This window comes from Sphaeramia orbicularis, chromosome 5 (assembly GCF_902148855.1).
Source record: "Sphaeramia orbicularis chromosome 5, fSphaOr1.1, whole genome shotgun sequence".
NCBI lineage: Eukaryota > Metazoa > Chordata > Actinopteri > Kurtiformes > Apogonidae > Sphaeramia > Sphaeramia orbicularis.
The window spans coordinates 58,624,873-58,651,220 of record NC_043961.1 but is presented as its reverse complement, the minus strand read 5'-3'; the positions used below and the strand labels follow the sequence as shown (position 1 = coordinate 58,651,220).

Here is a 26,348-nt window from a genome sequence, read left to right as displayed (position 1 = left end):
GTGAGAGTGATGCATTTGGTGCCTCTGAATGACACGAAATTCTCCATTATCGCAGAATCCATTAGGCAGAACGGTCAGTGTATCTTTTGGTAATTGAATTTTTCTTCTCAGAAATATAAGACAAAACTAGTGGTTCATCGTTTTTTGTTTTAAAATACAATAACTAAATTTAAATTCAAGGCGTTTTTCTCTTTCAGTGTCAAAACAGATAAACCAAATTTAAAAAATGGATTGATTTTCATTTTCTCTTTCTAATAATAAAAAATAACGTTACTACCTGACAGAAATGGAAAAACGGACCAAAAACGCCTATTTTTTGGTTTTTTTTTTCTGAGACCGAGTGTTATCATTTTCAATGAATGAGCGCTAATGCCTAGGTCACAAAGATTCTTACAAATGATGGGTTTGTACGAATCTTCCAGTTCGTACAAAATCTGGACATCGTAGACATGCTCACTCCATGAATGTCTCCAGATTTTGTACGAACTAAAATCGCTTGAGGGAAATAAATCGATTTTATATCAATATGACATTGACAAAGACAAAAATGAAGGGAATTTTATCCAGAATTTTCAGTTAGTTTTGTAAACACACAATACAGTTTCAGTTAGTTATCTTTTTTTTTCTTTTAAGCATAGTTTTTATTTATTTCAGTTAATGAAAATGTTTTTTCGATTCTAGTTTTGGTCATTATTTTGTTAGTTTTCGTTAACGATAATAACCTTGGTTGTGTGCTGTCCTCTGAATGCCTCGTACATGTCCTCTGATTCAACTTTCATTACATTACTTCATGGACAGAATAGAGGGAGTCAGTAAGTGGTCAGTTATTTGCCCACAGCAGTCGTCACGCAATGTAATGACTGAGAAGACACGATAATACATATACGCCTAGTATAGAAGCACAGTATGTAGAGGTGCTAACAGAGTCATACAGACATTCAGAGCTGTGACACTGTGACATCAAACAGCAGAGCAGGTTAGTGGTTGACAAAGAACAAGAAATTTGAACGCTAAATAAGTGTCTGTCTGTGTGCAATGGCCACGTCCTTCTTATGGGAAAGCATGGAGTAAAGGTTGTCTGCTTTCCCACGCTACAGACGTCCACTCATTAACACCAACTCCTACTCATATGGTCTCCTGGGTCAGCCCAAGGGTAACGTATAGTACATTCTTAGTAAGTCCTGGTTTGTGTATTCATTCAGTGGGTCTTAAATTAGGCAAACTATGTCCAACTATGCAAAAAAGCTTTTCTGATATGCACCCATCGAAATAATTAGAAGAAATACAGCATAAGTGTTGAAGGTGGACCATGAGAATATGAGTGAACAGAATTCCAGCCTCTCTTTTTCAGTCTGTCTCTCTCTCTCTCTCTTTAGCTTTCTTCTACCGCAGAATCTCATCCATAATACATTCAAGGCTGGGGGAGTTGAGTGCTTCACCAGCACACACAAGTCACATGCATTAAAGGAAACTACATGCACACAAACCAACAAATCCTTGAAAGTATTCTTTCAGAGCAGTGTATTATTCTGCTGACATTTCGTGCAAATATTTATTTATTTTTATTCCATAATAAGAGACACATGCCATGAAAATGTGACTCGTATCACGCCAAGGACTGCGTTTGGTACCTGGTAACAGAAAAAAAAAAACATAACATGTACACTGTAAAAAAAAAAAATCTGTAATTTAACAGAATTTTTACCGTTTATTTTACAGATTTTTCCTGTATTTTTAAGATACAGGAAAATGTCAGTGAAATGACAAATATAGACTGTGATTTACATGTCAAATGTAAAATAACATGAAAAAACTAACTGTGGATAATCAAAAAATTCTCAATTTTTTAAAAGATTTTTTTTTTTCTCCACAGAAAAATACAGTTAAAATACATTTGCAAATGTATCGGAATTTCACAAATATTTCTTTTCTATTTATGAGATTAAACTGTTAATTTAAAGTTTAATACTGTAAAAAAAAAAAAAAAAAAAAAAAAAAAAAAAAGATAAAATTACTGACAATTAACTGTAAAAGAAGTATTTGTTCTGTAAGTTTAACAAAACTTGTTTGTGAATTGACAAATATCTTGTGTAATTACAGGAGGTTTCACAACAAAAATGTTGAATAAATGTATTTTTGTGAATGTAGAACATGTATAAGCACTGATAAACTGTCCAAATACAGTTTTTAATCAGTGGGTTGTACAACTGAGTCACACTGAAAATTATTTATATGTACATTTATAGCTAATTTGATTGTTTTAATACATGTAAATATTCTTTATTAAACATTAAAAAGTCCAAAAAAAATGCAAAATCTCATGTAAAGTTAGGGCAAAAAACTGAATTTTAATTATGGAAAATTACTGTATTTTTATGAGATGGTAATTTTCTGTTATTTAACAGTATTTTTCGGCACCCCTGCTGCCGGAATATTATCGGTTTTTTTTTTTTTTTTGGTTTTTTTTTTACAGTGTACCGTGTGTATGAAATCAGGAATAAATTTAACTTGAGGTGGTTTAACATGAAAAAACAAACCACATAAGGATTTTATATGATGAACAAAAGTAGGACAGAGGGATGAGATGAGACAACAACCAACAAAGGGATGTCAAAACACGAAAACCATGAAGGTAAATTGTGAAAAAATGCAGTAACATAGGACCTAGATGAGCCAAAAACACTTGCAGACATACACGGTGATGAAAATGGCTTCAATCCTGAAGCAAGAGTGTCATTTTCAGCAATTTTAGAGGTATCAGCTGGAGAATGCAGGGCGACACCTCAAGACAGATTAATTACATTCCACAAATAAACACAGATTAATAAATAAATAAATACTGACTCCCACAGAAACAAAACACTGTGTCTGGGTTATACACTGTTCCTTCCTAGCTGTAAAATTGAATAACATATTCACAGCGCATACGCAGTCAGATGTCAGGAAAAGCCCATACATTAAGTGTACAGAGTGGGTACTGGAAGGATATCAAGAGTCTGAACCCGTGCCTCCTCTAAATCAAATCACAGCAGAACATTTCTCACTGGCAGACATCCAACAAGAGATAATTAACCTGAAATGCAGTCACATGTCGAACGGAAAGCCTCTTTCACACTCACAGGACAGAAAAAAAAAACGAGTGGCGTTCGGGTTATTAACTGCAGAAGGCATGAGACCTCTACGGCATACAGGCTCGTGTGTTAGCGGGGCAAACAATAGAATGGAGTCGTACAATTAGAGGCTTGTACGAGATTTGTAGAATAATATCAATTAAAGTTCTTGGTCTCAAAGCTGTCAGATTCTATGGTACCCCAGAGAATGGTAATGTCATATCCAACCCGTCTCAGACAACTGATTTCATAATGTAAGTACTGTGATATTATGGGACCATGTGATTATTCGTACCTTACGTAGTGCAGCTTTGGCTTTAATTACATCGTCCCCTTTTGAAGCTCCACATGTAAAACGAGCACACCTTGTAGGAAATGGCTGACTAACGACTAAGGTTCAAGGTCACTCTATTTATACCTTGGGATGCACCGATTCTGATACGAATATCGGGCATCGGCTCCGATACTCAGTGTGTGTACTCGTATTTGTACTCGTAAAAGTAATCCGATACAAATTAGTGATGTGACATTCACGAACGAATCGAATCTTCTGAACGGCTCTTTGAAATGAACGATGGGAACCGAGTCTTTGTAAAGAGCCGTTCTTTTTTTTTTTTTTTTTTTTTTAAAGGAGGGAGTGTCCGATTGCCTGTCAATTTAGCGTCACTGGGGAGGCATTGGACAGGAGGAGAATGTTCGAGCAGACAAAAAAAAGTGCACTGCGCATGTCTCATGGCAAGAAGTTAGCAAAAAAACCCCAACAGTTTGAAGCATGAGGCGAGCATAGAAAAGTTTGAGTGAGTGAGTGAGTGACCACCTGTGAGTAATGAGCCAAAGAAAAAGGAGGAGTATTTGGATGCACTTTTCAGAAAGAAAAGATGGGCACACAACTTGAGAATGTCACTACAGTTCAGGTAAGTTAAGTAACTGCAGTGATTAATCACTGTTGTGTTTTGTGCAATTTTTTCCGTATGTTTACACACATTTATTGTTCTTGTTTTGAGGAGAATAAAATGGTATTTCATAAGAAAATGTTTTATTTTGTTCTTCATTTTTAGGCTACAGACTAGTCCACATAATGTACCGTGATGTTTTTGGTCCAGTTCCATCATTTGCCTAATGTCACCTCTCATGTCATGGATTTAACCCACACATTTGAACTAACTATTCTTTTTTACGGTAAGATAATATTTACTGCCGTGCCAATTAAACACCTTTAAAATGTAATGTTAATCATCACATGTAGCCTATTTAGTCATTAAAACATTGGTGTTTGAAAATAATGCAAAAAACATAACAGAGCCGGTTTTTTGAACGGCTCTTTTCAGTGAACGACTCCTGATTGAACGGCTCCCTTCAAAGAGCCAAAAGGCCCATCACTAATACAAATGCACCGACACCACTTACGGCCGTGTGACATTCCCAGTTCAGTGGAGCAGGTACGAGGAGGAGGAATAATGTGTGAGGAGTGTGAAGAGTGTGGAGATTTTTCAGAACAAATGACGGAGATAAAAGTAACGCTGATGTAACGTTACAGACACAGACAGATACAGACGCAGCGCTCTGTCCGTCCTCTGCGTACATTCCATCCGTTTTCCAGAAGCTGGCGGATGCGTACCCAGAATGAGAATACCAGCGGGAACCGCCGGGAGTACGGAGCGGTGCGGACCGCTGCCAGCGGAAATGAAAACAAAACTTATCGCTTTTTATTTCTCTTTTCTCTACCTGCAGAAGCCTCACTTTTAACCCTTACCAGCGAAAACGCAGCAACATTAGTATCACATTAGTGTTGCCTCTGTCGTCTCCATGTTTGTTATTACTCACTTTCTTCTTCTTCTCAAAAAACTTTACTCTTCTTCGTGGTATTTGTCCAGTGTGGTTAATTCAGAGCGGCGCCCCCTGGTGGATTAATTGAGAAACGCTCATTCCAACACATTAAATGTCAGTAGCAGCACTTTGTTCCAGTCAGACTAATGACAACGACAATGAAGCACATTTACAAAAGGAACTAAGAACTGGAATGGGATTTTTAAGTACTCGTATTGGTACTCGGTATCGGCAAGTACTCAAATGGAAGTACTCATACTCGTACTCATACTCAGTCTGGAAAAAAGTGGTATCGGTGCATCCCTATTTATACCCTGTTGAGCCGCATTATGTAATAAATTCCCATTATGTAATAAAAGTTCAAAATGTAATAAGAATGTCACGTCATCTTGTAATTAAGCCGCATTATGTAATAAACTGACGCATTTTGTAATAAACTACCTCAATGCATTATGTAGTAAATTTTTTCGCATTATGTAGTAAGTTATTACAATTTGAGAAATTTATTACGAAATGGACTTGACACATTTTTATTTTCAGGAAAATGTAATGTGCTAAATTAATCTTTAAACTGTGTGGTTAAAGTTCTGATTCCATTACCTGTAGCTCCTGTGACTAATTTCCTCTAAATTGCTCTGAAATTATATTACTTTAGATTGTTATTACATCATGAACCATGTTATTACATTTTTTTTTAATAAAAATGTGTCAAGTGCATTTTGTAATACATTTCTCAAATTGTAATAACTTACTACATAATGTGAAAAAATTTACTACATAATGCATTGATGTAGTTTATTACAAAATGCGTCAGTTTATTACATAATGCGGCTTTATTACAAGATGACATGACATTCTTATTACATTTTGAACTTTTATTACATAATTGGAATTTATTACATAATGCGGCTCAACATACCCTTTTGGTAGATTTGTTTTGCAGACATAGTGATTACTTTGGCATTACAACAAAACATACTTGATCGAGCGTCCAGAATTCCAGCTTTGACAGAATATCAGAACTGATTTTGGGACTTCAACTGCAATGGGATTTAAAAAATTTAACAGAGAAAATTAAGAAAACATGAGAAAATCAGGCCAGTGTGACCTCTAGACACAGACAAAACACACACAGACAAGAGAGTACAAACCCCCCAGATGACACCGTGTAAGGTGGTCATGGAAACAGCGTGCGTTGCCATGACAACAGAAGAGAATACCGGGCTATCCCCTGTGGTGACAGTTCAACTCCAGGACCTCTACAGCTTTGTCACTGACAGACACAGAGAAAACAGCGGTACCAGAAAGAGTTAACGGCTAATTTAGACACTCAGACACTCGGGTTAACGCTCACATATGCACAGACAGACATTAGCGAACACAGCAGATCTGCACGGTGACACTGATAACGCCGCATGTCGAACCGTGCCATTCCTCATCAATTCTAAATTTTCAAAGCAAAAACTCTTTAATGTCTTGAGAGTGACAGTGGTGAATCAATCCATCATCTTCTTGTACGGTAAAGTATGCATATTTTTACATAATATACGTATGTGAGATTCAGATCTTCACTGCTGTCTACATGTTCGACGCCTTGCCTCCACCTTGTGTCACTGTTTCCGTTTTCACTTCTCTCTGTATTTTTTTTTTTTTCACCTGTCTGTCACACTTTCCTACAACCACTGCCAGTTTCATGCTCTATTCAGGGGTCCGTATATGCATCTCTCTCTGTGTATCCCAGTACATAATTTCCGTGTGTCAGCAGAGGCATACATAAAATGGCATGCGGAAAGTTATATTTTGTTTGTGTAATTTGTTAAAAATGGCTTTACTCAAAATTACTTTCCATTCATTTGCATAAAACTAAACTGTAATGCATGAAATGGGACTAATTTACCATCTACAGCACTTCAGTTGTTACTGTATTCACTGTGGGCCAGAGCCACGAAAAGGGCTGCACAGCTTTTGCAAGTATAAAACTTTTCTAAATGACACAAAAATATACTGAGTCGCAGTGCACCCAAATTGCACTGCATTACACCTGTACAATTTGCATGGATATAAACCTCATACTTCTGATGCAAAATCATTCCCTTTCCTTGCAACTGACGAACTTATAAAGGACCGGCACGAATTGCTAGACTCGGTTTGGCTGGTGCAGTTCACACCTGCTGGTACTAACATGCACAAACACACCTCTGTCCAAGTCTTTGGGTATGTGATCCTTGCATGATACTGAATTAATGTTAAAAAAATTCATGTTAAATTAATGTAAAAATGAGGCACGAAATCTTTCAGTCAGATATTAGAGGGATCAGATCAGTATGTGTGGAATCCCATAGTGTAACAGCTGCAGAACACACAACATTCAGGATTATCACATCTGGAATTTTCAGGTGATAATGAAGTTACTGCTGCTGTACTATATGTGTTAATGCAGGCAGTCTGTTCTGGAGTTTGGGTGATGCCACACATCCAGAAGTGACACCAAAAGGAACATCAGAACTAATGTTTGTGTGAAATCCCCTATATGTTCAGAGATGCAAAACGTTATTTTAACAGTCCCACATTTATCAAACACATTTTCATGAACTTCTTGAGTCGATTTTAATAGAAATTCCAGCATGCCAGTAATTCCAGTATATCTACAGGGTGGGGAAGCAAAATTTACAATCAACATTTAGTTGTTTTTTCTCAGCAGGCACTACGTCAATTGTTTTGAAACCAAACATGTATTGATGTCATAATCATACCTAACACTATTATCCATACCTTTTCAGAAACTTTTGCCCATATGAGTAATCAGGAAAGCAAACGTCAAAGAGTGTGTGATTTGCTGAATGTACTCGTCACACCAAAGGAGATTTCAAAAATAGTTGGAGTGTCCATAAAGACTGTTTAGAATGGAAAGAAGAGAATGACTATGAGCAAAACTATTACGAGAAAGTCTGGATCTGGAAGTGGAGGAAGCAACAAAAAACGTACCAAAGCTTTTATTAAAGCTCTGAAATCCAAAATCCTAAAGGATCCAACCAAATCCATGAGAAAAATGGCAATTGAGCTTGAGGTAGGCAACAAGAGCGTTAGAAATGCAGTTAAAATATGATTTGAAGTTAAAATCTTACACAAGAACACCAAAACACTTGTTGACAACAGCAACAAATCCAACTTTAGCAATTTTTGGGAATCCTGTTTATGGCCGCCTTCGAGCCCAGATCTAAACCGTCTGGATTCTGCTGTTTGGGGCGTTTTAGAACATGCTACCAATAGAACATCACACAGCAATGTCGACTTTCTTAAAGATACTATTAAAGAAGAATGGGAGAAGTTGTCACCCCAATATTTGACGAACACTTGTGCAAGTTTCAGGAAGCATGTGAAGGCAGTTATTGAGAAAGGAGGAGGACACACAGAATAAAAACATTTTCTATTATGTACATTTTCTTGTGGCAAATAAATTCTCATGACTTTCAATAAACTAATTGGTCATACACTGTCTTTCAATCCCTGCCTCAAAATATTGTAAATTTTGCTTCCCCACCCTGTATATACAGTAAATATATATAAAGAAAGTTGGTTTTGATTGCAGAGGGTTGTATGTATGTGTCTCTGCTCATTACTGCATAATTTATGTGTTTTTGCAGTTTCCTTTATCAGTTTTTCTGCAGGTATCAGCAAATCTAATTTAATGCTTTTTAATGCCCTTTTTAACGCCACTTTAACCCTTTCATGCATTGTGGTCACTCCAGTGGACAGTTCTTCTCCAGCTGTTCTCTTGTGTATTCATGGGTTTTGTTGTTTTAGTTCCATATCAGCCAACACAGTGGACACTTATGCAACATACCATAATACACTGCAATTCGTACCATTACTTTAACTTTGCTGTTCTTGATAAACCTGATCTGCAGTAACACGTTTAAGTGTAAAGCAGTTGTTATTTGTTAGAAAAAAAGAGTTGTTTTTTGCATATTATATGAGGTAATAACTAGCATTAGAGTATGTTAAAATGTGAGAAAACATCAAATTAGCAACCTTAAAAATGTCTTTATTTCATTGTTTTCATTTTACTTTCTGATATTGGGTTTTAAATACATATTTCTTTACTTAAAAAATTAAATGCATGGACATTTTTGTAACTCCATGACAAAAAAACACTTGATCGCAATTTTTTTTTTATGCCAAAGGAGGTATAAAAACACTCCAGAAAAAAAAAAAATCTTGACTAAGGTTCTCATAATTCATGCATGAAAGGGTTAAACAAATTTAATGCCCATGTCCAACTGCAGATACAGCTTTATATGTAGTTTTAAAACAGTTTCCTGTCAACAGGCTTTAACCAGGTTCTGAATAGTTCCTCCTCCAATCACTTTGGCTGAAACTTGCATTTTCCCATTTTTCTGACATTTGCTAATATTCCCTCCACTCTCTCGTCACAGCATGAGCACACTCACAGCACGTTGCATTCCAAGTATCTGGTGTTGATGACTTTATGTATCGGCTATAAACAATAGACAATTAAAGTGTTCCACCTGTCAATCATCACACTATACTTCTGATCAAAATTATTAAATGTTTATATTATCGAAATAAATCCTAAATAACAAAGCTTTTTTCCCTCAAGTATATTTAATTTTTTTTTAAATGCCTCTGGACACTGAATTTAATGCGTTTTAATGCCATTTAAGGCCATAATTTTCACAAAATCTATTTAATGACTTTTAATGCTTTTTAATGACCCGCAGAAACCCTGTTTATTAAGGTTAAAAAGGTCCACTTGCCTTATTATCCCTGTAAGGAAAGTCACTCTCTGCATTTCACTCATCCTGATTCAAAGTACCTAGCATTAGCATTGGCATTAGCGCTTAACACTGGCACATAGCACACATTAGAAGCAGTGAGCTGCCATTGAAGGTACTCGGGAACCATTTCCAGATCTTTATCAGTACTGTGGTCAAGGACACTGAGAGGAGAATTAACCAAAGTATAGGCTAATTGTTTATAATAGGGAGGGGGGGGGGGACTGGAGGACCCAGGGGAAACCTATATGTACATGTATTAATAGGACTATGTGTGCTAAAGTACAGAGAAGTACTTGAAACACTGGGAACTCCAATGCAAAACAAGGGTAAATTTCACGGAGGTGTAAATGTTTATAAGCATGTTTGTACCAGCATATCATTAATGCAAAAATCTTTTGTGAATAGATCCATAACATGGAACACAACCCGTTCTTTGTGGATTCAGCCCTATGTTAATGCGCTTCAATAATATGTCTACTTCACATCAACCACTGCCTGAAAAAAACTGACACAGCAGAAAATGACCTCACACTGTGTGTGGCCTGAAGCTGCCAAGGAAGAACTGATTCTGCAAAAACACGAAATCAATCCAAGTCTAAACTGCAACATACAGGGTGGGGAAGCAAAATTTACAATATTTTGAGGCAGGGATTGAAAGACAGTGTATGACCAGTTAGTTTATTGAAAGTCATGAGAATTTAAATCTTCAAATCATATTTTACTGCATTTCTAACGGTCTTGTTGTCTACCTCAAGTTCAATTGCCATTTTTCTCATGGATTTGGTTGGATCCTTTAGGATTTTGGATTTCAGAGCTTTAATAAAAGCTTTGGTACGTTTTTTTGTTGCTTCCTCCACTTCCAGATTTTCTCGTTATAGTTTTGCTCATAGTCATTCTCTTCTTTCCATTCTAAACAGTCTTTATGGACACTCCAACTATTTTTGAAATCTCCTTTGGTGTGACGAGTGCATTCAGCAAATCACACACTCTTTGACGTTTGCTTTCCTGATTACTCATATGGGCAAAAGTTTCTGAAAAGGTATGGATAATAGTGTTAGGTATGATTATGACATCAATATGTTTAGTTTCAAAACAATTGACGTAGTGTCTGCTGAGAAAAAACAACTAAATGTTCATTGTAAATTTTGCTTCCCCACCCTGTACATGTAATGCAGGATAGAATATCAGCAAAAGCCACTAAGTCTGATAAAGCTCCAGCTCATTGCTAACTGTGTATGTCTACTTGATGTGTATGCAATACAAGACAATTTCTTGTACAAGCAGACCACAGCAACCATGATAGATGCCACTGCAGCCCTTAACCAAATTAAAATGTAGTCTAAATCACATTAAGAACATAACGGGCCTGTTTCCAAGACAGTGAGTTAGCCAAACTTCCAAGTGCTTCACTTTGAAAGAAGATGATATTGTATATGGAGATGGAGATGATATATTGAGTTCTGGGACTGCCTTTAAATCACTGACTTCAGCAGTTGCACAGTGGAAGTGTTACTGCTTTATGGCCTCATCCTAGAGTACTTCAATTTTACTGACATTATACAGATCCAACTGCACACTAATGTTTCTTTCATATATTGACGATTTTCCACATTTTCAGTTTGAGCTCCTGTCTCCTATTTTGGTGAATTCTGGAATGAACTTGAATGTACTTTTGTATATTTGTGAACTAGGGCTGAGCATTAAAACTATCTCAAAACAGGACTGAGATAAAAAAAAAAAAGTACATCAATAATAATGTGATGTGTGTGAATAATAAACTTTTGCATTTGGGCGCTTCTATGAAACTGGGTTTATTTTGGTATCTGGCACTTTTCCAGCTTTTTAGACCTAATAATAAAAGACAAATTTAGACATATTTCCCCCCAGGATGGACCTAATGATGACCTCAGACAAATGCAAAGAAATTATACTCTTGCTCTGATCCATCCCAAAATTAATGAAGTTTTAATAAAATATTCGGGACAAAAATAGGACCCAAATTGGGACAGGAAAAGCTACCTAGGTGTCTTATATAGACTATAAATAAAGACCCTGTGTTAAATTTGATGATCCTAGTGGTTTTTCTAATCCAGACATGTGGGTTTTCCATGAATCTCAGTCTCATTCCAGGTTTTGTATGTAATCCATCGTGTCCACTTAAGTTACATGCAGAACCTGCCCAGTTAAACGCATATAAATCGTAAATGATTTTGCAGCAGCGGCCATTTTTGTGGAATACTCTGCCTTGAATAATTAGTTAAATTCCCAAAATGTGCCTGTGAGAGAATAGAGAGATACTATTTGCACACAACATTTGTGTCCTTTTGACCGTTACATGCAGATTTATGTATTAAATATGATGTAAAATAATATAAAAATGTGTTTTATCTGACAAATAGTTTCTCTTTTATCTCAGTAAGTATTTATTTTTAAAATAGACCCAAAGTGCTTCCAAACTTGCTTCATAGCATTAGTCTACAACTGGTTTGAATTTTTTTGCCAAAGAAAAAACAAATGTGTAACCATTGCCACGTGTGTAAATTTTGTGTTCGGTGAATGAATCTCAAATATGCCCTGTTTCCACTGCAGGGTATCGGCTTGACTTGACTCGACTTTTTTGCGTTTCCATTACGAAAAAGGACCTGGAATCTGGTACCTGGTTCTAGTTTTTTGGTATCACCTCTGCCAAGGTTCCAGGACTGGGGACCAGATACTAAAAGGTGACGTGTAAACACTGTAGACCACTGACTGGTCAGACAGTTCTCTCTGTGACTCGCCGTTTTACAAAAAACAGATGCGGAAGTTGACAGTAAATATAGCGGTACATTAATTCACATGATAACAGCCCAAAACTACACCATAGTTTGTCGAGGAGATTCAGTCTTTGGTGGCCGACGTAAAAATTCAGACGAGACAATATGCAACGAGCGAGTTTATCAGCAACTCTGAACAGAAGACACGGAAGTAACGCGTCTCATCGCTATGACAACCAGGTACTGTAAAGTCGGTAGTATCTTGTAATGGAAACGGTCTCCAGGAATACTGAGTCGAGCCGAGCCGAGTCGAGCTGGTTCCACATAGTGGAAATGCGGCAATAGCTGTTCAACAAAGAACTATAATACACACGTAGTAAAAAAAAAACTTAGAGTCTACTGTATTTTGGTCTCATGTACAAGATAACACTGGGTTACAAAAAAATGTTTTTTGCAAGTTGTCTAGGTTTTTTCAACTGAATTCGGACCATTTTGCACCGCTAAATCCAAAAATGACATCTGTTTTTCTCAATCAGGTCAGGTTTTTTTGCTAATTTGATTTTGAAAAATTTGATCTTCTCACAAAATATAAAAATTAATACCAAAATAAGATTGGTAAGCACACTTTATGAAACTTGTGACTTGATTCCTGTTAGGTACAATGGTGTATTCACTGCAGATGTAGCAGAATACGTCAGGCTTATTTTTGCCAGATCTTCTAGTCGAAGCCATTTCATTCACCTGTAATATTAAAAAAAAAATCATAAACTGGCAAAAGTAAAATCTTCAGAACTCGTTTATTGCAAGAAATATGAAAGAATTTTGTATCATATGATGTGAAAATGCCCATAAATGTAAGCAAAATGTTCAAAAGCCAATATGTAGCATAGTTCAGAAAGTTGACCTGATTGAGCAAAATTAATGTGATTTTTGGATTCAGCACACCAAAATTATCCTAAATCAGCTCAAAAAACTGAAACAATAAATTTGTTGTTGACCAGTGTAATCTACCTGAATGTTGAAATTTACAGCAACAGGCAATTTGGGAAACACTTAAGGGACCTCTAAAACTCAGAAATATCCATCATTTTAAAAGGCAAAATGTGTGAAGCTCCAACAGATATTTCATAGTTTCTTTTGTTTAAATTAAAGAACTATATCTGTGATTACACAAGGGGATGAAAATACTTCCCCAGACTAGTATACTCTTCTGACTGGCAGCGTTATCAGCCTATGGAGTGTGATAAATACTGATATTGATCACTACAGAAAACAAATATCCTCATAATATTTAGTACCATTTCTGTCAGCCCTGTTGTCAACATTAGTCAGAAGAGTGTACGAGCCAGGGGAAGTATTTCCATCCACAGGTCTTTAACTTAACCTTCCTCTTGTGTTAGGATCAGCACAACCCATTTTAGGTTATAATTGCATAAAAGAACCACATAAAATTAGTTTATTGCATCAAGTTTTTTATTTTTTTTACTTTGTCAGGAACCTCTATTTCAACAAAATAATACTTTTTTTTCCCCACTAAATTATGAAATGCTCTAGTTGAAATTATGACCTTTGTATTGTTAGGGTCAGTTTCAACCCAGTTATAAAAATAAGATTATAAAGCAATAATTAGAGCCCAAACTGAAATCTTAAGTGCACTGTCAGCCAATACACTGACAGACAGCTCCTCTAACAATCAGCTTTAGGGGATTCTCATTTTGCCTTGTTATGCGGTTTACCTGCACAAAAACAAAACAAGCACAGACGGGCATGTCCAGATATGTGAGGTCAATTCAGTTTAGAGTTGGTGACTTGCAGAGTGCACATGAAGGAGTATACTGACAAAAAAAAAAAGGCCCAGAGGCTCACACCAAAAATATTAAAACTAATATTTTCATATTAAGAAGCCTAACAAGGTAACCAAGAGATGAGAAAGAAACTGGATGATAGATAATTGTTTTTAGTGTATTTTACAGCTGATTTAAGACATTTAAGAGACAGTAACAGAAAGTGAACACAAGAGGAAGGTTAAACAAAAGAAACTAAGAAAAATATGTTGGCGCTCCACACATTTTGCCTTTTACAATGATGGAGATTTCTGAGTTTTTGAGATCCCTTCAGTCAGCATTTTTCAACCTTGGGGTCGCCTGGAATTCAAATGGGGTCGCCTGAAATTTCTAGTAATTGATGAAAATAAAAACTTACTAATAAAAAATATATGGTGAGTTGAGAGAGACAATCCCAACACATAAAAGACATAAACTGTGAAACTGAAACTGCAGCACTGTGGTTCTGTTTATCTGTCAAATGTTCATTGTGGTCAGTTTCAGATGCTGCAGCTCTTTCATAATTCATAGTTTCAGTTCTTGTTTGTTCAGTATTAATTGTCAGCCTTGTAAATCCAAGCTGGACTGACTGTACATATCCTGACCAAGGAAAATAAAATTCCCACTTTGTGCAGTAATCTACACCTGGCTTTTCTGCCTCTGTCCATAATAACATACATTATATAGACTAAATGTCGTCTAAAGTTAACATTTATTTGCAACATAGTATAGCAAACTATCACATGATTAAAACCAAATTATTTTTAACAAAAAAAAAAGTCTTCCTTTTGAATGTCTGAGGTCGCCAGAAATTTGTGACGTTAAAATGGGGTCATGAGCCAAAAAACGTTGGGAACCACTGCCTTAAGTGTTTCATAAATTCCCCGTTGTTGTCAAATTTCAACAAACAGCAATAGGAAGAGAGGTAGATTATCTTGTAAATGAAACTAAAAATTACAGTAGAGTACAGTTTTCTTTTTACTACTTGACTATTACAGTACCTTCCTGAACAGCTATTTGAGATTTATTTAGCAAAAACAAAATCACACACATGTGGCAATGGTGTCATATTTATTTCTTCTTTATTATAGTCTATTTTGACCTCTCCATAACAAATAAAAAAGTTTGTCATTGTTGTTGATGTATTTTTTTTATCTCAATACACTGCATACAGAGTATTTTAACCCTTTCATGCATAGTGGTCACTACAGTGGACAGTTCTTCTCCAGCTGTTCTCTTGTATATTCATGGGTTTTGTTGTTTTAGTTCCATATCAGCCAACACAGTGGACGCTTATGCATCATCCCATACACTGCAATTCAAACCATTATTGTAACTTTATGTTCTTGATAAACCTGATCTGCACTAACATGTTTGAGTGTAAATCAATTGCTAATTGTTAATAGACTGTAATTAACAGTTTTCTTAAACACAAAGGTTTTTTTGTATGTTATCTCCATGAAATGAGTAATAACTAGTATTAGAGTATGATAAAATGTGAGAAAACATCAGATTAGCAGCATCAAAAAAAAAACAAACAAAAATTCAGTTTTCACACAGTATATCACTTTCTGATACTGCATTTTAAACAGTGGTGATTTCTCACAGACTGCAGTGGAAGCCCGGCTTCCCCTTAAATTACAAAAATTAAATGGTTAAATATGTTCGGTTGTGTTGACATTTCATTGACTACAAATATGTTAGAACACATTCATCTCAAAGATGAGTTTGTTCAGAATCAGCTTCATCACAAATCAACAGACACGATGTTTTTCACTTCTCCTCCATTCCCGTGTCTGTGTTTTCTCATTCAATCTCTGCTCAGTGCATTTGTCCGTAGACTGTGTCCGTCTCTGGGCTTCAGTGGGACTGAGTGGAACAGTTTTTTTTCATTGTCTCAAAACTGGACGGTAATCGGATAAATGACACGATGTTGTCCCGCCCCCGGACGCCGGGCATCTCTGGGGGTGAATGGAGCTGTGGGCGGAGCTCGGCCGGGCTGGACACCAGAATCCCATGTGGTGATTGGAGGACTGGTCGAAAGGCTGAATCCCGTTTGATTGACAGCTATTTCGAGATCTCCTCCTTCACTGACACAGTTCAGTTTAATACCGTCACACATTCTGCTTTGAAATTGAGAGAGAAACCACTACGAAATTACTCGTTCATTTCTTGCACTGTAAATAAAACACACTTGTACTTCCTTGTTTCAATTTAACATAATTTCAGCGTTTTCTTGTTTCAGTTTCATAATTTAATCATTTCTTGTTCGAGTTGAATATCGTTTTGTAGATAGTTAAATCAATCAAACTGTCGGCTAGGTCGGAGTGAAAGGAGCATCTCTAGTTTAAAAAGGCTGAAGTCTGACACCCACAACACACTGGGCCAAGGCAATCTAAGCAGCCCAGCTCTGCTGGACATGAGAGGACACTGGTCCAGTCCCTGGAAAAGACGCCTACTTGGTACGATAAGGTCACTGACCATTTTCTTAAAAAGGAACGGAGGGCCAAATGTAGGTTTAAATAACTTGACAATTTTTTTTGATGTAAGTCAACAATGAGCTTCCTCTGTCTGAAAGACGAGCAGCCACCACTGATTTTAAATACATGCTTCTTTGCTTCAAAAATTAAACACATGATGTCCAAATGAGTGGACATAAAAATGAATTTCTCATAAAAAAAAAAAAAAAAAAATCAATCACATTGTTTTTTACACCTAAAGAGGAATAAAAACACTCAGGAAAAAAATCTTGACTAAGGGTCATTCATGGATGAAAGGGTTAATATTTGAATCATGACTTAATGGGCTGTTCTGTGGAGTTTGCTCGTTCTCCCTATGTCTGTGTGGGTTAATTGTGAGTCTCAAATGTCCGTAGGTGTGAATGTGAGTGAACGGTCTGTATATGTGAGCAGTGCATCCCTGTGACCCCCTCGAGAACGAAGCCTTTCGCAAAATGAGCGAATGAATGAATCATGACTTATTGAGTAGTTTCCTGGTGTGTTTCCTGTGCTTAACGGAGAATGAGTTTCACCTATCACTCACATGCATGCAGCGAGAAGTGCTTGCGTTCTGATGAGGTCCCAGAGGTCGAAGGAATCGGAGGAGCCACGGACGATCCCAGAGAGCCTACAACTGGAAGTGCACTGGAGGTCAGGACCGCCGAGGACGTGGACGACTCGCCTCCTTCTCCTAACAGATGCTGGATGGAGTGGAGCTGGAAACAGGGGTCGGAGAGCAGGACCGACGCAGCTCGTGACGTTCTGAGGAAGCAGAAGAGAGAACTGTTAGAGCACAGGTGTCAAACATGCGGCCCGGGGGCCAAATCCGGCCCACCAAAGGGTCCAGTCCGGCCCTTGGGATGAATTTATGAAATGCAAAAATTACACTAAGATACGAACAATCCTTTTAGTTCAGGTTCCACATTCAGACCAATTCAATCTCAAGTGGGTCAAATCAGTAAAATACTATAATAACAACATATAAATAATGACAACTCCAAATTTCTCTCTTTGTAAATGTAAATATTTTCATGTATTTACACTAAAACAAAGTATCATTTCGCAAAAAAAGTGAATACCATAAACAAATATGAACAACCTGAAATGTCTTAAGTGAAGTAAGTACAATTTTAACAAGATTCTGCCTGTTTCTAAATGTTTTATGTATTTGTAGATCCACTGTGATCTGTAAGTTATAATGTACATGTGTAAATGATAAACTGAGGCAGAATATTGTTAAAATTACACTTCTTTTTTCAGTTTGTTCATGTTACTCACATTGTTTGAAAGGATAGTTTGTAGATGTAAACCTTTTCATAATGTAAATTTACTTTTTTCGCTCTTAAACATAGAGAAAAGTTTGGAGTTGACATTATTTATATATTATTATGTTATTATTTTACTGGTTCAGCCCACTGCAGATCAAATTTAGCTGAATGTGGAACTGAACTGAAATGAGTTTGACGCCCCTGTGTTCGAGGAAGAGGCGGCTAAAGCGAGAATCTTATTATTATTATTGTAACCTTTATTTAACCAGGAAAAAAAGCTCATTGAGATTAAAAATCCAAGCTATGACAGCAGCAGCAGAAGTTACACAAAATGGAAATCACAGCTGTTCATCCACATTAATATACATAAACACAATGAAAGTCAGTACTAAAAACAAACTTAAAACTGATAAGAACATACATATAAAACGTCACCATTATTTTAAAAGGTATTAAAAGTATATTAACAATGTTCCTTAAAAGCATCTCAAAGCCGAACCCAATTCAGTCAATTAGGAAAATAATCTACACCCACATTCGTCCTTTTCCCATTGATTTAAAATGACTCTGAATGTATTAAGAGACCAGCTCCTTCAGTTTAATCTGACCTGAGGAGGGAAGTGACGTTTCAACATTCTGCTTTTTTTTATATAATTATTTATTTATTGCTTTTTATCATTTTCCATTGATGTGCATTTCTTAGGTACTTACAGTTTTTCATATATACATGGTACATTCATTTGTATTTACATGTGTACTGTAGGCTCATTTTCACAAGTCTGTTTCTCAACTGTCAATGGGCAGAAAGGTTGAAATAAAGTAATAGAAAAAACACTTTTGTGAAAGAGAGGGAGGCTATGATTTCAGGGGAAAATTAAATTTAAAGATTCATAAAGTGCGCACTACGTTAAAAAGTTTCTGTATCACCATCTGTGGAGTCAAACTGTGGAACAAATTGTATGTGGAGATAAAACAAATATCAAACATAAAGATATAAAGAATTGATTCTTGTGAAGTGCAGTATTTAATCATGACAATGAGAGCTGTTTGTTTATGGATACTGTTGTATTGATAAATATGCTATAACACTGGTCTACAATTTTTTTTGGAAATTATTTGCTTCAGAGATTAAATGTGCTAAATGTTATTTTAATAAGATTAATTGGAAAATAAATGACAAAAGTGCCGGTTTGCTGATGTTTTCAAGGTATATGATTAAGTGTTATGACACATATATATTGGTTTATGTACATTTATATAATAGTTTTATAAATCTTCCACTAAATAGAACCTGTAAAGTGAATGTATTCTAATGTGCAGACAGTGTTTTGAAGTAGATCTTTTAGCTCTGAGACAAATATTCCTTTGGAGTCAAACCCATTCTCTCGTTAATTCTTGAATTTCACATTTTGACCCGAGGCTGTATCTTGGAAAGTTTAGCCAACCAGCATTTTTGACTTGATTTTTCTTTATCAGTGACTCTCACGTGGTAAACTTTCATTACTTTTATTCTGGAAGCATTTTCCTTGTAGACCAGTGTAATTATTGAAGAAAACTGTAGAATTGTTGAGTCTGTTTGTATGACTGTACTGCCAGGATCATATTTTTGTGTATAATTCAGTTACTGCATTATGTATTTGTTGTGGTTCGATGCTAAAATGAGGAAAAATGTATTGTTTGATTATTGTATTAAGTTAGTGATAAAGGTGTAAAAGCACTGAGGGGTTGGATTAAATATACTTCTTCCTACTCTGAAGATAGATTCTGTTCATTTAAATGTTATTTTGTTTTTGTCTTAATTTGCTTCGTTTTGTTTTATTGTGTTTCTTTACATGTTCTTAAATAAAAAAAAATAAAAAAAAATGAATAAATAAATAAATATTAAGGGAAAAAAACCACATCTGGAACAATAAACATTTGGGAGTGACCATGTAGCGTTAACATATTGCTTTAGAAACAACACTGACATTAAAATTCATGAATATCTTTACAGTAATGTCTGTTTGAGTGCACAATATGCAACTATCAGTTATTTTGATACTGCTAAATTGCTAAAAAACTATTTTAAAAAGCGTTTGGACTGGACATTTAACAGCACACCTGTTGACAAATGTCACTGCCATTAAAAGAAGTAGGAAAAATACTCCATAAATCAGAGCAGCAGGTGCTGTGTGATGGTGTCAGGGATGCTTCTCTTCATCAGTGAGTAACAACTTTGATGGCCGTGATCCGCATTAGAGTAGCTCAGCAGCAGGCAAGAGAGCTTCACTAAATCTATTAGAAATCCCATGTACTTGCTGAGCAACCACATCGGTCAACAATGAAAACACCATCCTCCACCAACATGTACCTTCGTCACAGGCTGTTTCCTGGAAATGCAGCAACTGAAAAAAAAACACTGTTTTTCTATTTTAATTTATTGCTTGCCGGTCCTTGTCTGTATGCACTGTAGCGGTCACATTTTAAGCCTTATTGATCTCAAACTATGACCAAATGATTTGCCGTGGTCTCTAGTCGAAGCTGGGGTCAAGCGCCTAATTTGCATATTCAGTAAACGGCTTCTATCTTGAAAACTAAGACAGATATCAACTAACTTTGTATTATCGACTTATAGGAAGTTGGATAGGACCTTGTCATTTGGTACCAATTTTGTTGACCTAGCAAGATCAAACACCAGGTCAAGATTTTCATAACTCTCTCAGTTTTGCAGATAGAGAAAAACTACTAGTACCACGTTAAAAAGTGTGAAAAAGTTAAGTTAAATTAAGTGTTTTTTTTTTTTTTTTCATTTATCTGTATCATCTCCAATTTCAGAGTTATGGAAGAAAAACATCGCTATTTCCAACACTTTTTTTGCAATTTCCATTCACTTATAAATTTGGAACTGTTTAACACAGAAGCATAGGACTTCTATTAGGGATGTAACAATTACCGGTATAACAATAAACCGCGGTAAAATTGCCAACGGTTAGTATTACCGTTTAAATTCTAATTATCATGATACTCTAATTATCTGATTACTGCACTTTTCCGGAGAAAACGCCTATGCAAAGATATGTTTTTATGTCAAATATTTGAGTTTAGTTTTAATTTATTACAATTTTGATTTTATATACCTAATATTTGGAACCAATATTCACTTTTAAAGTCTTTGAAAAGGTTAGTTAAGCATCTGTGTGTTATTTATGCAATAAATTATAAAAATTTTTCAAATTGGATTTTATATTTTTTTTGTGTTTTCTGGCTTTTTATGTTGATATAATAGGTTAAAGTGGACAAAATAATAGACAGATGATATAAATGAAGTTGTGCTGAAAAAAAGATCCCAAACACGGGTATAGTAAACATTTGTTTATGTAGTATATAAAGGCAAAATCAAAAGGACTGAAAAACGGCCAAAATAGGCTCAGACCACTAAGGGTTAATACTTGAATATTTCTACCAAGAGAAAGAGCATTGTGGCAATTATTTTATTTGTCGTTTTTTTTTTAAATACAACTTGGTTAAATTATTTTAGTGAGTGTATCAGTACTTTTGGAACATTTTGAGCACAATTTCAACAATACCACGATAATAATGATAACCGAGATAATTTTGGTCACAATAACCGTGACATGAAATTTTCCTATCGTTACATCCCTAACTTCTACCACAAAGTTCACCTTGGAAAAGTAGGAAATAGCATTCCTTTAGTTTTCCTCCATCACTTCCGGTTTCTGAGTTAAAGCAGTTGAAAGTTTACATGTCACTTGTGTGTAAATTCACAAAATGGCTTCTATCTGCGAAATGATGCAGATATCGACTAACATAGTATTATCCACCAATCAGAAGTTACATATGACCTTTCATTTGGGACCAATTTTGTTGACCTTGGATGACCTAGAAAGGTCATACGCAAAGATTTTCAAGATGCTCAATTCTCCCCCATAACTCTCTCAGCTTTGCAGACAGAGAAAAATGACTAGTACCATGTTATGAAGTGTGAAAAACTAGGAGATAATGTTGTTTTTTTTTTTTTTTAGTTTTGCAATATCATTTCCTGTTTCAGAGTTATGGCAGAAAATATCTCTATTTCAGGCACTTTTTGCAATTTCCGTTCACTTACAACTTCAGAACTGTTGAAGATAGAAGGATACGATGTCTACCACAATGTTCACCTTGGAAAAGTAGGAAATAGCATTCTTTGAGTTTTCCTCTATCACTTCCGATTTCTGAGTTACATTATGTGACTTGTGTGTAAATTCACAAAATGGCTTCTATCTGTGAAATGATGCAGATATCGACTAACATAGTATTATCCACCAATCAGAAGTCACATATGGCCTTTCATTTGGTACTAATTTTGTTGATCTTCGATGACCTAGAAAGATCTAACGCAAGGTCATGATTTTCAAAATATTCAATTTTCGCGCATAACTCTCTCAGTTTTGCAGATAGAGAAAAACAACTAATACCACATTATAAAACATGAAAATGTAGCAGACTATATATTTTTAGTTTTTCCAGATCATTTCCTGTTTCAGAGTTATGGCAGAAAATATCTCTATTTCAGGCACTTTTTGCAATTTCCGTTTACTTGTGACTTCAGAACTGTTGAAGATAGAAGGATACGACTTCTAACACAATGTTCATCTTGGAAAAGTAGGAAATAGCATTCTTTGAGTTTTCCTCTATCACTTCCGGTTTCTGAGTTACATTATGTGACTTGTGTGTAAATTCACAAAATGGCTTCTATCTGTGAAATGATGCAGATATCGACTAACATGGTAGTATCCACTAATCAGAAGTCACATACGGCGTTTCACTTGGTACCAATGTTGTTGACCTTCGATAAATGCAAGTTCATGATTTTCCAAAGTTTTCTCCCATAACTCCCTCTATTTTGAAGATAGAGAAAAACGACTAGCATGAGATTATAAAGTGTGAAAACAGAAGCCAAAGTTCTCCGGCAGAGCGCTGCTTATGGCTGTTTCGTTTTTATGTTCCTCACCTCCGTGTGCTTCCTTGAACACCGACCCATTTAAGGACTCGTTCAATCTCCCCCCACACAACACAGACTCACTGTTGCACCTTCTTTCTCCACGTTTTTCCTTCTCGTCACCTTTCCTATCGCTCCTCTTATCTGTCTTTACACACGTCTGTTCCTGTTCTCAGACATGTGAAAGCCATCATTCTCTCTGCCACTTTCTGTTTCTCGCATCCTCTCTTCTGTTCAATAAATCCTGCGCTCAATCATTCGTGTTCTTGCTAATGAAACCCCCCCCCTGCCTTGACTCTCTCCTTCTCCCTCTGTTCTAGTCTCCCCTGCGGCGCCACTCAATCCAACCTCGACACATCAATCTTTTATAGCGGGGCTTTCCACAAGACCTGACTCCCACTCACTCTCTCTTTTCCAAACAGCTCCACTCTCTTTTGTCTCTCTCTGCATGTTTATACTCCATTCCTATGCCTGCTCTGCTCTGTTCTCTCCTCCACTCACTGTTCACTCTATTACCTGCATTCTCATGCTTTCTCACAGCCTGCTATGATGTGAGCTACACAAATTCAGAAATGTGTGTTAAGAAACAAATTCTTAACACTACAACAGAGTCATGGCACACTGCTGACTGTGAGAGTCCGACTTTGACACAGGACCAGTTTTAGCTCACTAATTATGTTCATAATTAACACTTTTAGTTGATGTAAAGGAGTGGATTGCTTCTTTTTTTTTTTTTTTAAATAAAAACCTACGAGAAAATAGAAAGATGATGAGTGGCTGGATGGCATTTAATGTTGACTAATCTGTCCAGAAAGAACTGAATTAAATAAACAGCTAATTGTTACGACACGCGGCGTGGACCCAAATGCACAAGACTCTCCAGCATCAGTGGTCAAAGGAATTTATTTTTACAAAAAATTCAAAAGGTAAAAAACGGATTAACAAAGAGAGGAATCACAACATGCTCAATAATAAAACTAAATAGCTATGAACAAAAGGAGAAGCACAACGTGCCCTATACAAAACTAAAACCCTGATTTACAAAAAAACCCACATGGATCATGATTTCAAGATAGTGAACTAGAGGCGAGCTTCATAAGGACACAGAAACAACGCACTGACAAGAGACAAAGGGAGCGAGGAGAATATATAAGGGAGGCAGGGATCACAAACAGGTGTGGACAATTACAGGAGGAACGCCAGGTGCAGGCAATGATGGGATTAGGCAAGACAGAGACAAGACTGACAGAGTGCACACAAAACAGGACGGTGACCACCATCACCAAAATAAAACAGGAAGAGACAAAAACCCAAAATTAAATCAACATAAATGTCGACACATGACACTAATCGAAAATAAGTGAATGCGCAGTAGTTCTGTCATTGTCTTGGGCTGATCTGCATATTTAACCTCCTCAGACCCAGCTATGAGTTTTCTGTCCACATTTGTGGGCAAGAGTTTCACAACTTTATACAAAAAAAAAGAAAACTGTCCACCACAAAGGACATTCCATAAAAATTTTAAAAACTGCATCTGAAAAAACTGTTGCATCATGATGTTTCCAATATAGGCACTTATTTAGTAAAAAACCTACAAGTTTGTACTTTCCTGAGATTTCCTGGGTCTCAGGAGGTTAAAAAAAGAAATCATGTCAAACTACTACTACCAAACTATTTGTTCTACGAGGGATCATTTTGGACCATATTATTTTAGCATTAAATTTGCATTTTCTTAAATGTATATACATGTCACCGCTGCAGTCCATGAATCACACAGACTAGAGAGGCCTAAGTTGTCAGACCGTAAATTTATAATAAACCAAAAATATGTTTTTACACTCTGATGTAACTCTTGCATCTAGGTGAATGAAACTTACTGCACATGAGAGTTCAGAAGTTGGACGAGCAGCTCAGTAACTAAATAAATCTGTAACAAGAAAAGCACTCGGAGAGTGCAGACCTCCGCCAAGATAGACCCCCCCCCCCCCCCCCCCCCCCCCCGATCACCACCAAAATTTAATAATCTTTTCCTTGTGCCAGTATCAACATTTCCTGAAAATTTCCTGAAAATCCATCCATAACTTTTTGAGTTATCTTGCTAAAAAAACAAACACACACGCCCACATGCACACAAAGCAAAGTGATCACCATACCTCCTGGTGGAGGTAATCTGAAGTTGTCATTCCATCAGTCATTATTTTCAGCAGCAGAATAACAAAACATTATGCAACCAAGTTGATGTAGTTGAACACTGGACCCACTGGAGCAGAAATAAATAAATAAAACTTGTTAGCCTAAAATATTAATGCTAACAATGCATAGTGCACACAGTCAGTAAAATACCCTAATTCACTGACACTCATGCGAATGTAAAGTGAAGGTCAACTAAGCAGGAAAGCTCTCTGAAAAGGAGATCAATATCCAGTAACGATCAATCATGACCTAAAGTTATGAGATCATCAGCCCGATTTAACTGATAACCAAGTTACAACTGTGTGGTTCAGAGCATATTACAGACAACTAAACTTCAAAGCAAATAATAAGAAAATCGTCGCTTATGCTAAAATGCATTAAATGATAGAAATTTGAGACAAACTATTTGAAAAATGCTTCATGTTGTGCTCCTCTAATGTCAGTGCTAAAAATACCTCCGTTTCTGCATCAGATTGTAAAAACACAACCGCATTGATGTTATGCTTGAAGGTTAAAGCTTTATGTTACACACGCCCACCGACATGCACACATGCATATGTAAGCGCGCGCATGCACACACACACTCATGCACACACGCACACACACACACACACACACACACACACACACGTTGGACAAAATGTCTCTTCCCACCCACTTTTGCTCTCAGCTTCAGCACATGGCACACAGTAGAAGGCAGATATGCACCAGCACATAAAACCTGTGACTAACACAGACTCCTCAGTCACACGAATACGTCTCCTCACACTCTGTATTCCTTTACTACACACGACGCAGAGCTAATCGAGACGGTTGGAAAGCAAGTCTCCTGCACAGTCAGCCTGTTACCGTTTCCAGCCTGCATCCCATGTCTGACAACAAAACGATGCAAACCCAATCCAACATACCAAGCGGTGTCCCACATTCACAGTCCGTCAACTCTTCTCCTTTTTCTAATAGGGCTGTGTATTGGCAAGAATCTGGCAATACGATACAAATCACAATACTAGGATCATGATACGATGTATCACAATATATCATGATACTGTTAAAAAGGCAATGTTTTGTTTGTTTCTTTTTTTAAATGATTATTTCCTTA

At 36.4% G+C, this 26,348-nt stretch overlaps 1 protein-coding gene and 1 long non-coding RNA gene across 4 annotated transcripts in view; one reads left to right on the top strand and one right to left on the bottom strand.

Annotated features, from left to right (window-relative positions):
* Nucleotides 1-26,348, bottom strand: part of rnf123 (ring finger protein 123) — a 276,643-nt gene that overhangs the window by 73,925 nt on the left and 176,370 nt on the right. For all 3 annotated transcript variants that reach the window (XM_030134087.1, XM_030134086.1, XM_030134088.1), the window contains one exon: nt 17,355-17,572. In XM_030134087.1, the coding sequence (XP_029989947.1) occupies nt 17,355-17,572 (218 nt within the window). The remainder of the gene's footprint in view (nt 1-17,354; nt 17,573-26,348) is intronic.
* Nucleotides 13,805-20,731, top strand: LOC115419366 (uncharacterized). Its single transcript, XR_003935431.1, has 3 exons — nt 13,805-13,816; nt 16,817-16,824; nt 20,599-20,731. It is a non-coding gene; the product is annotated as an uncharacterized LOC115419366 (long non-coding RNA).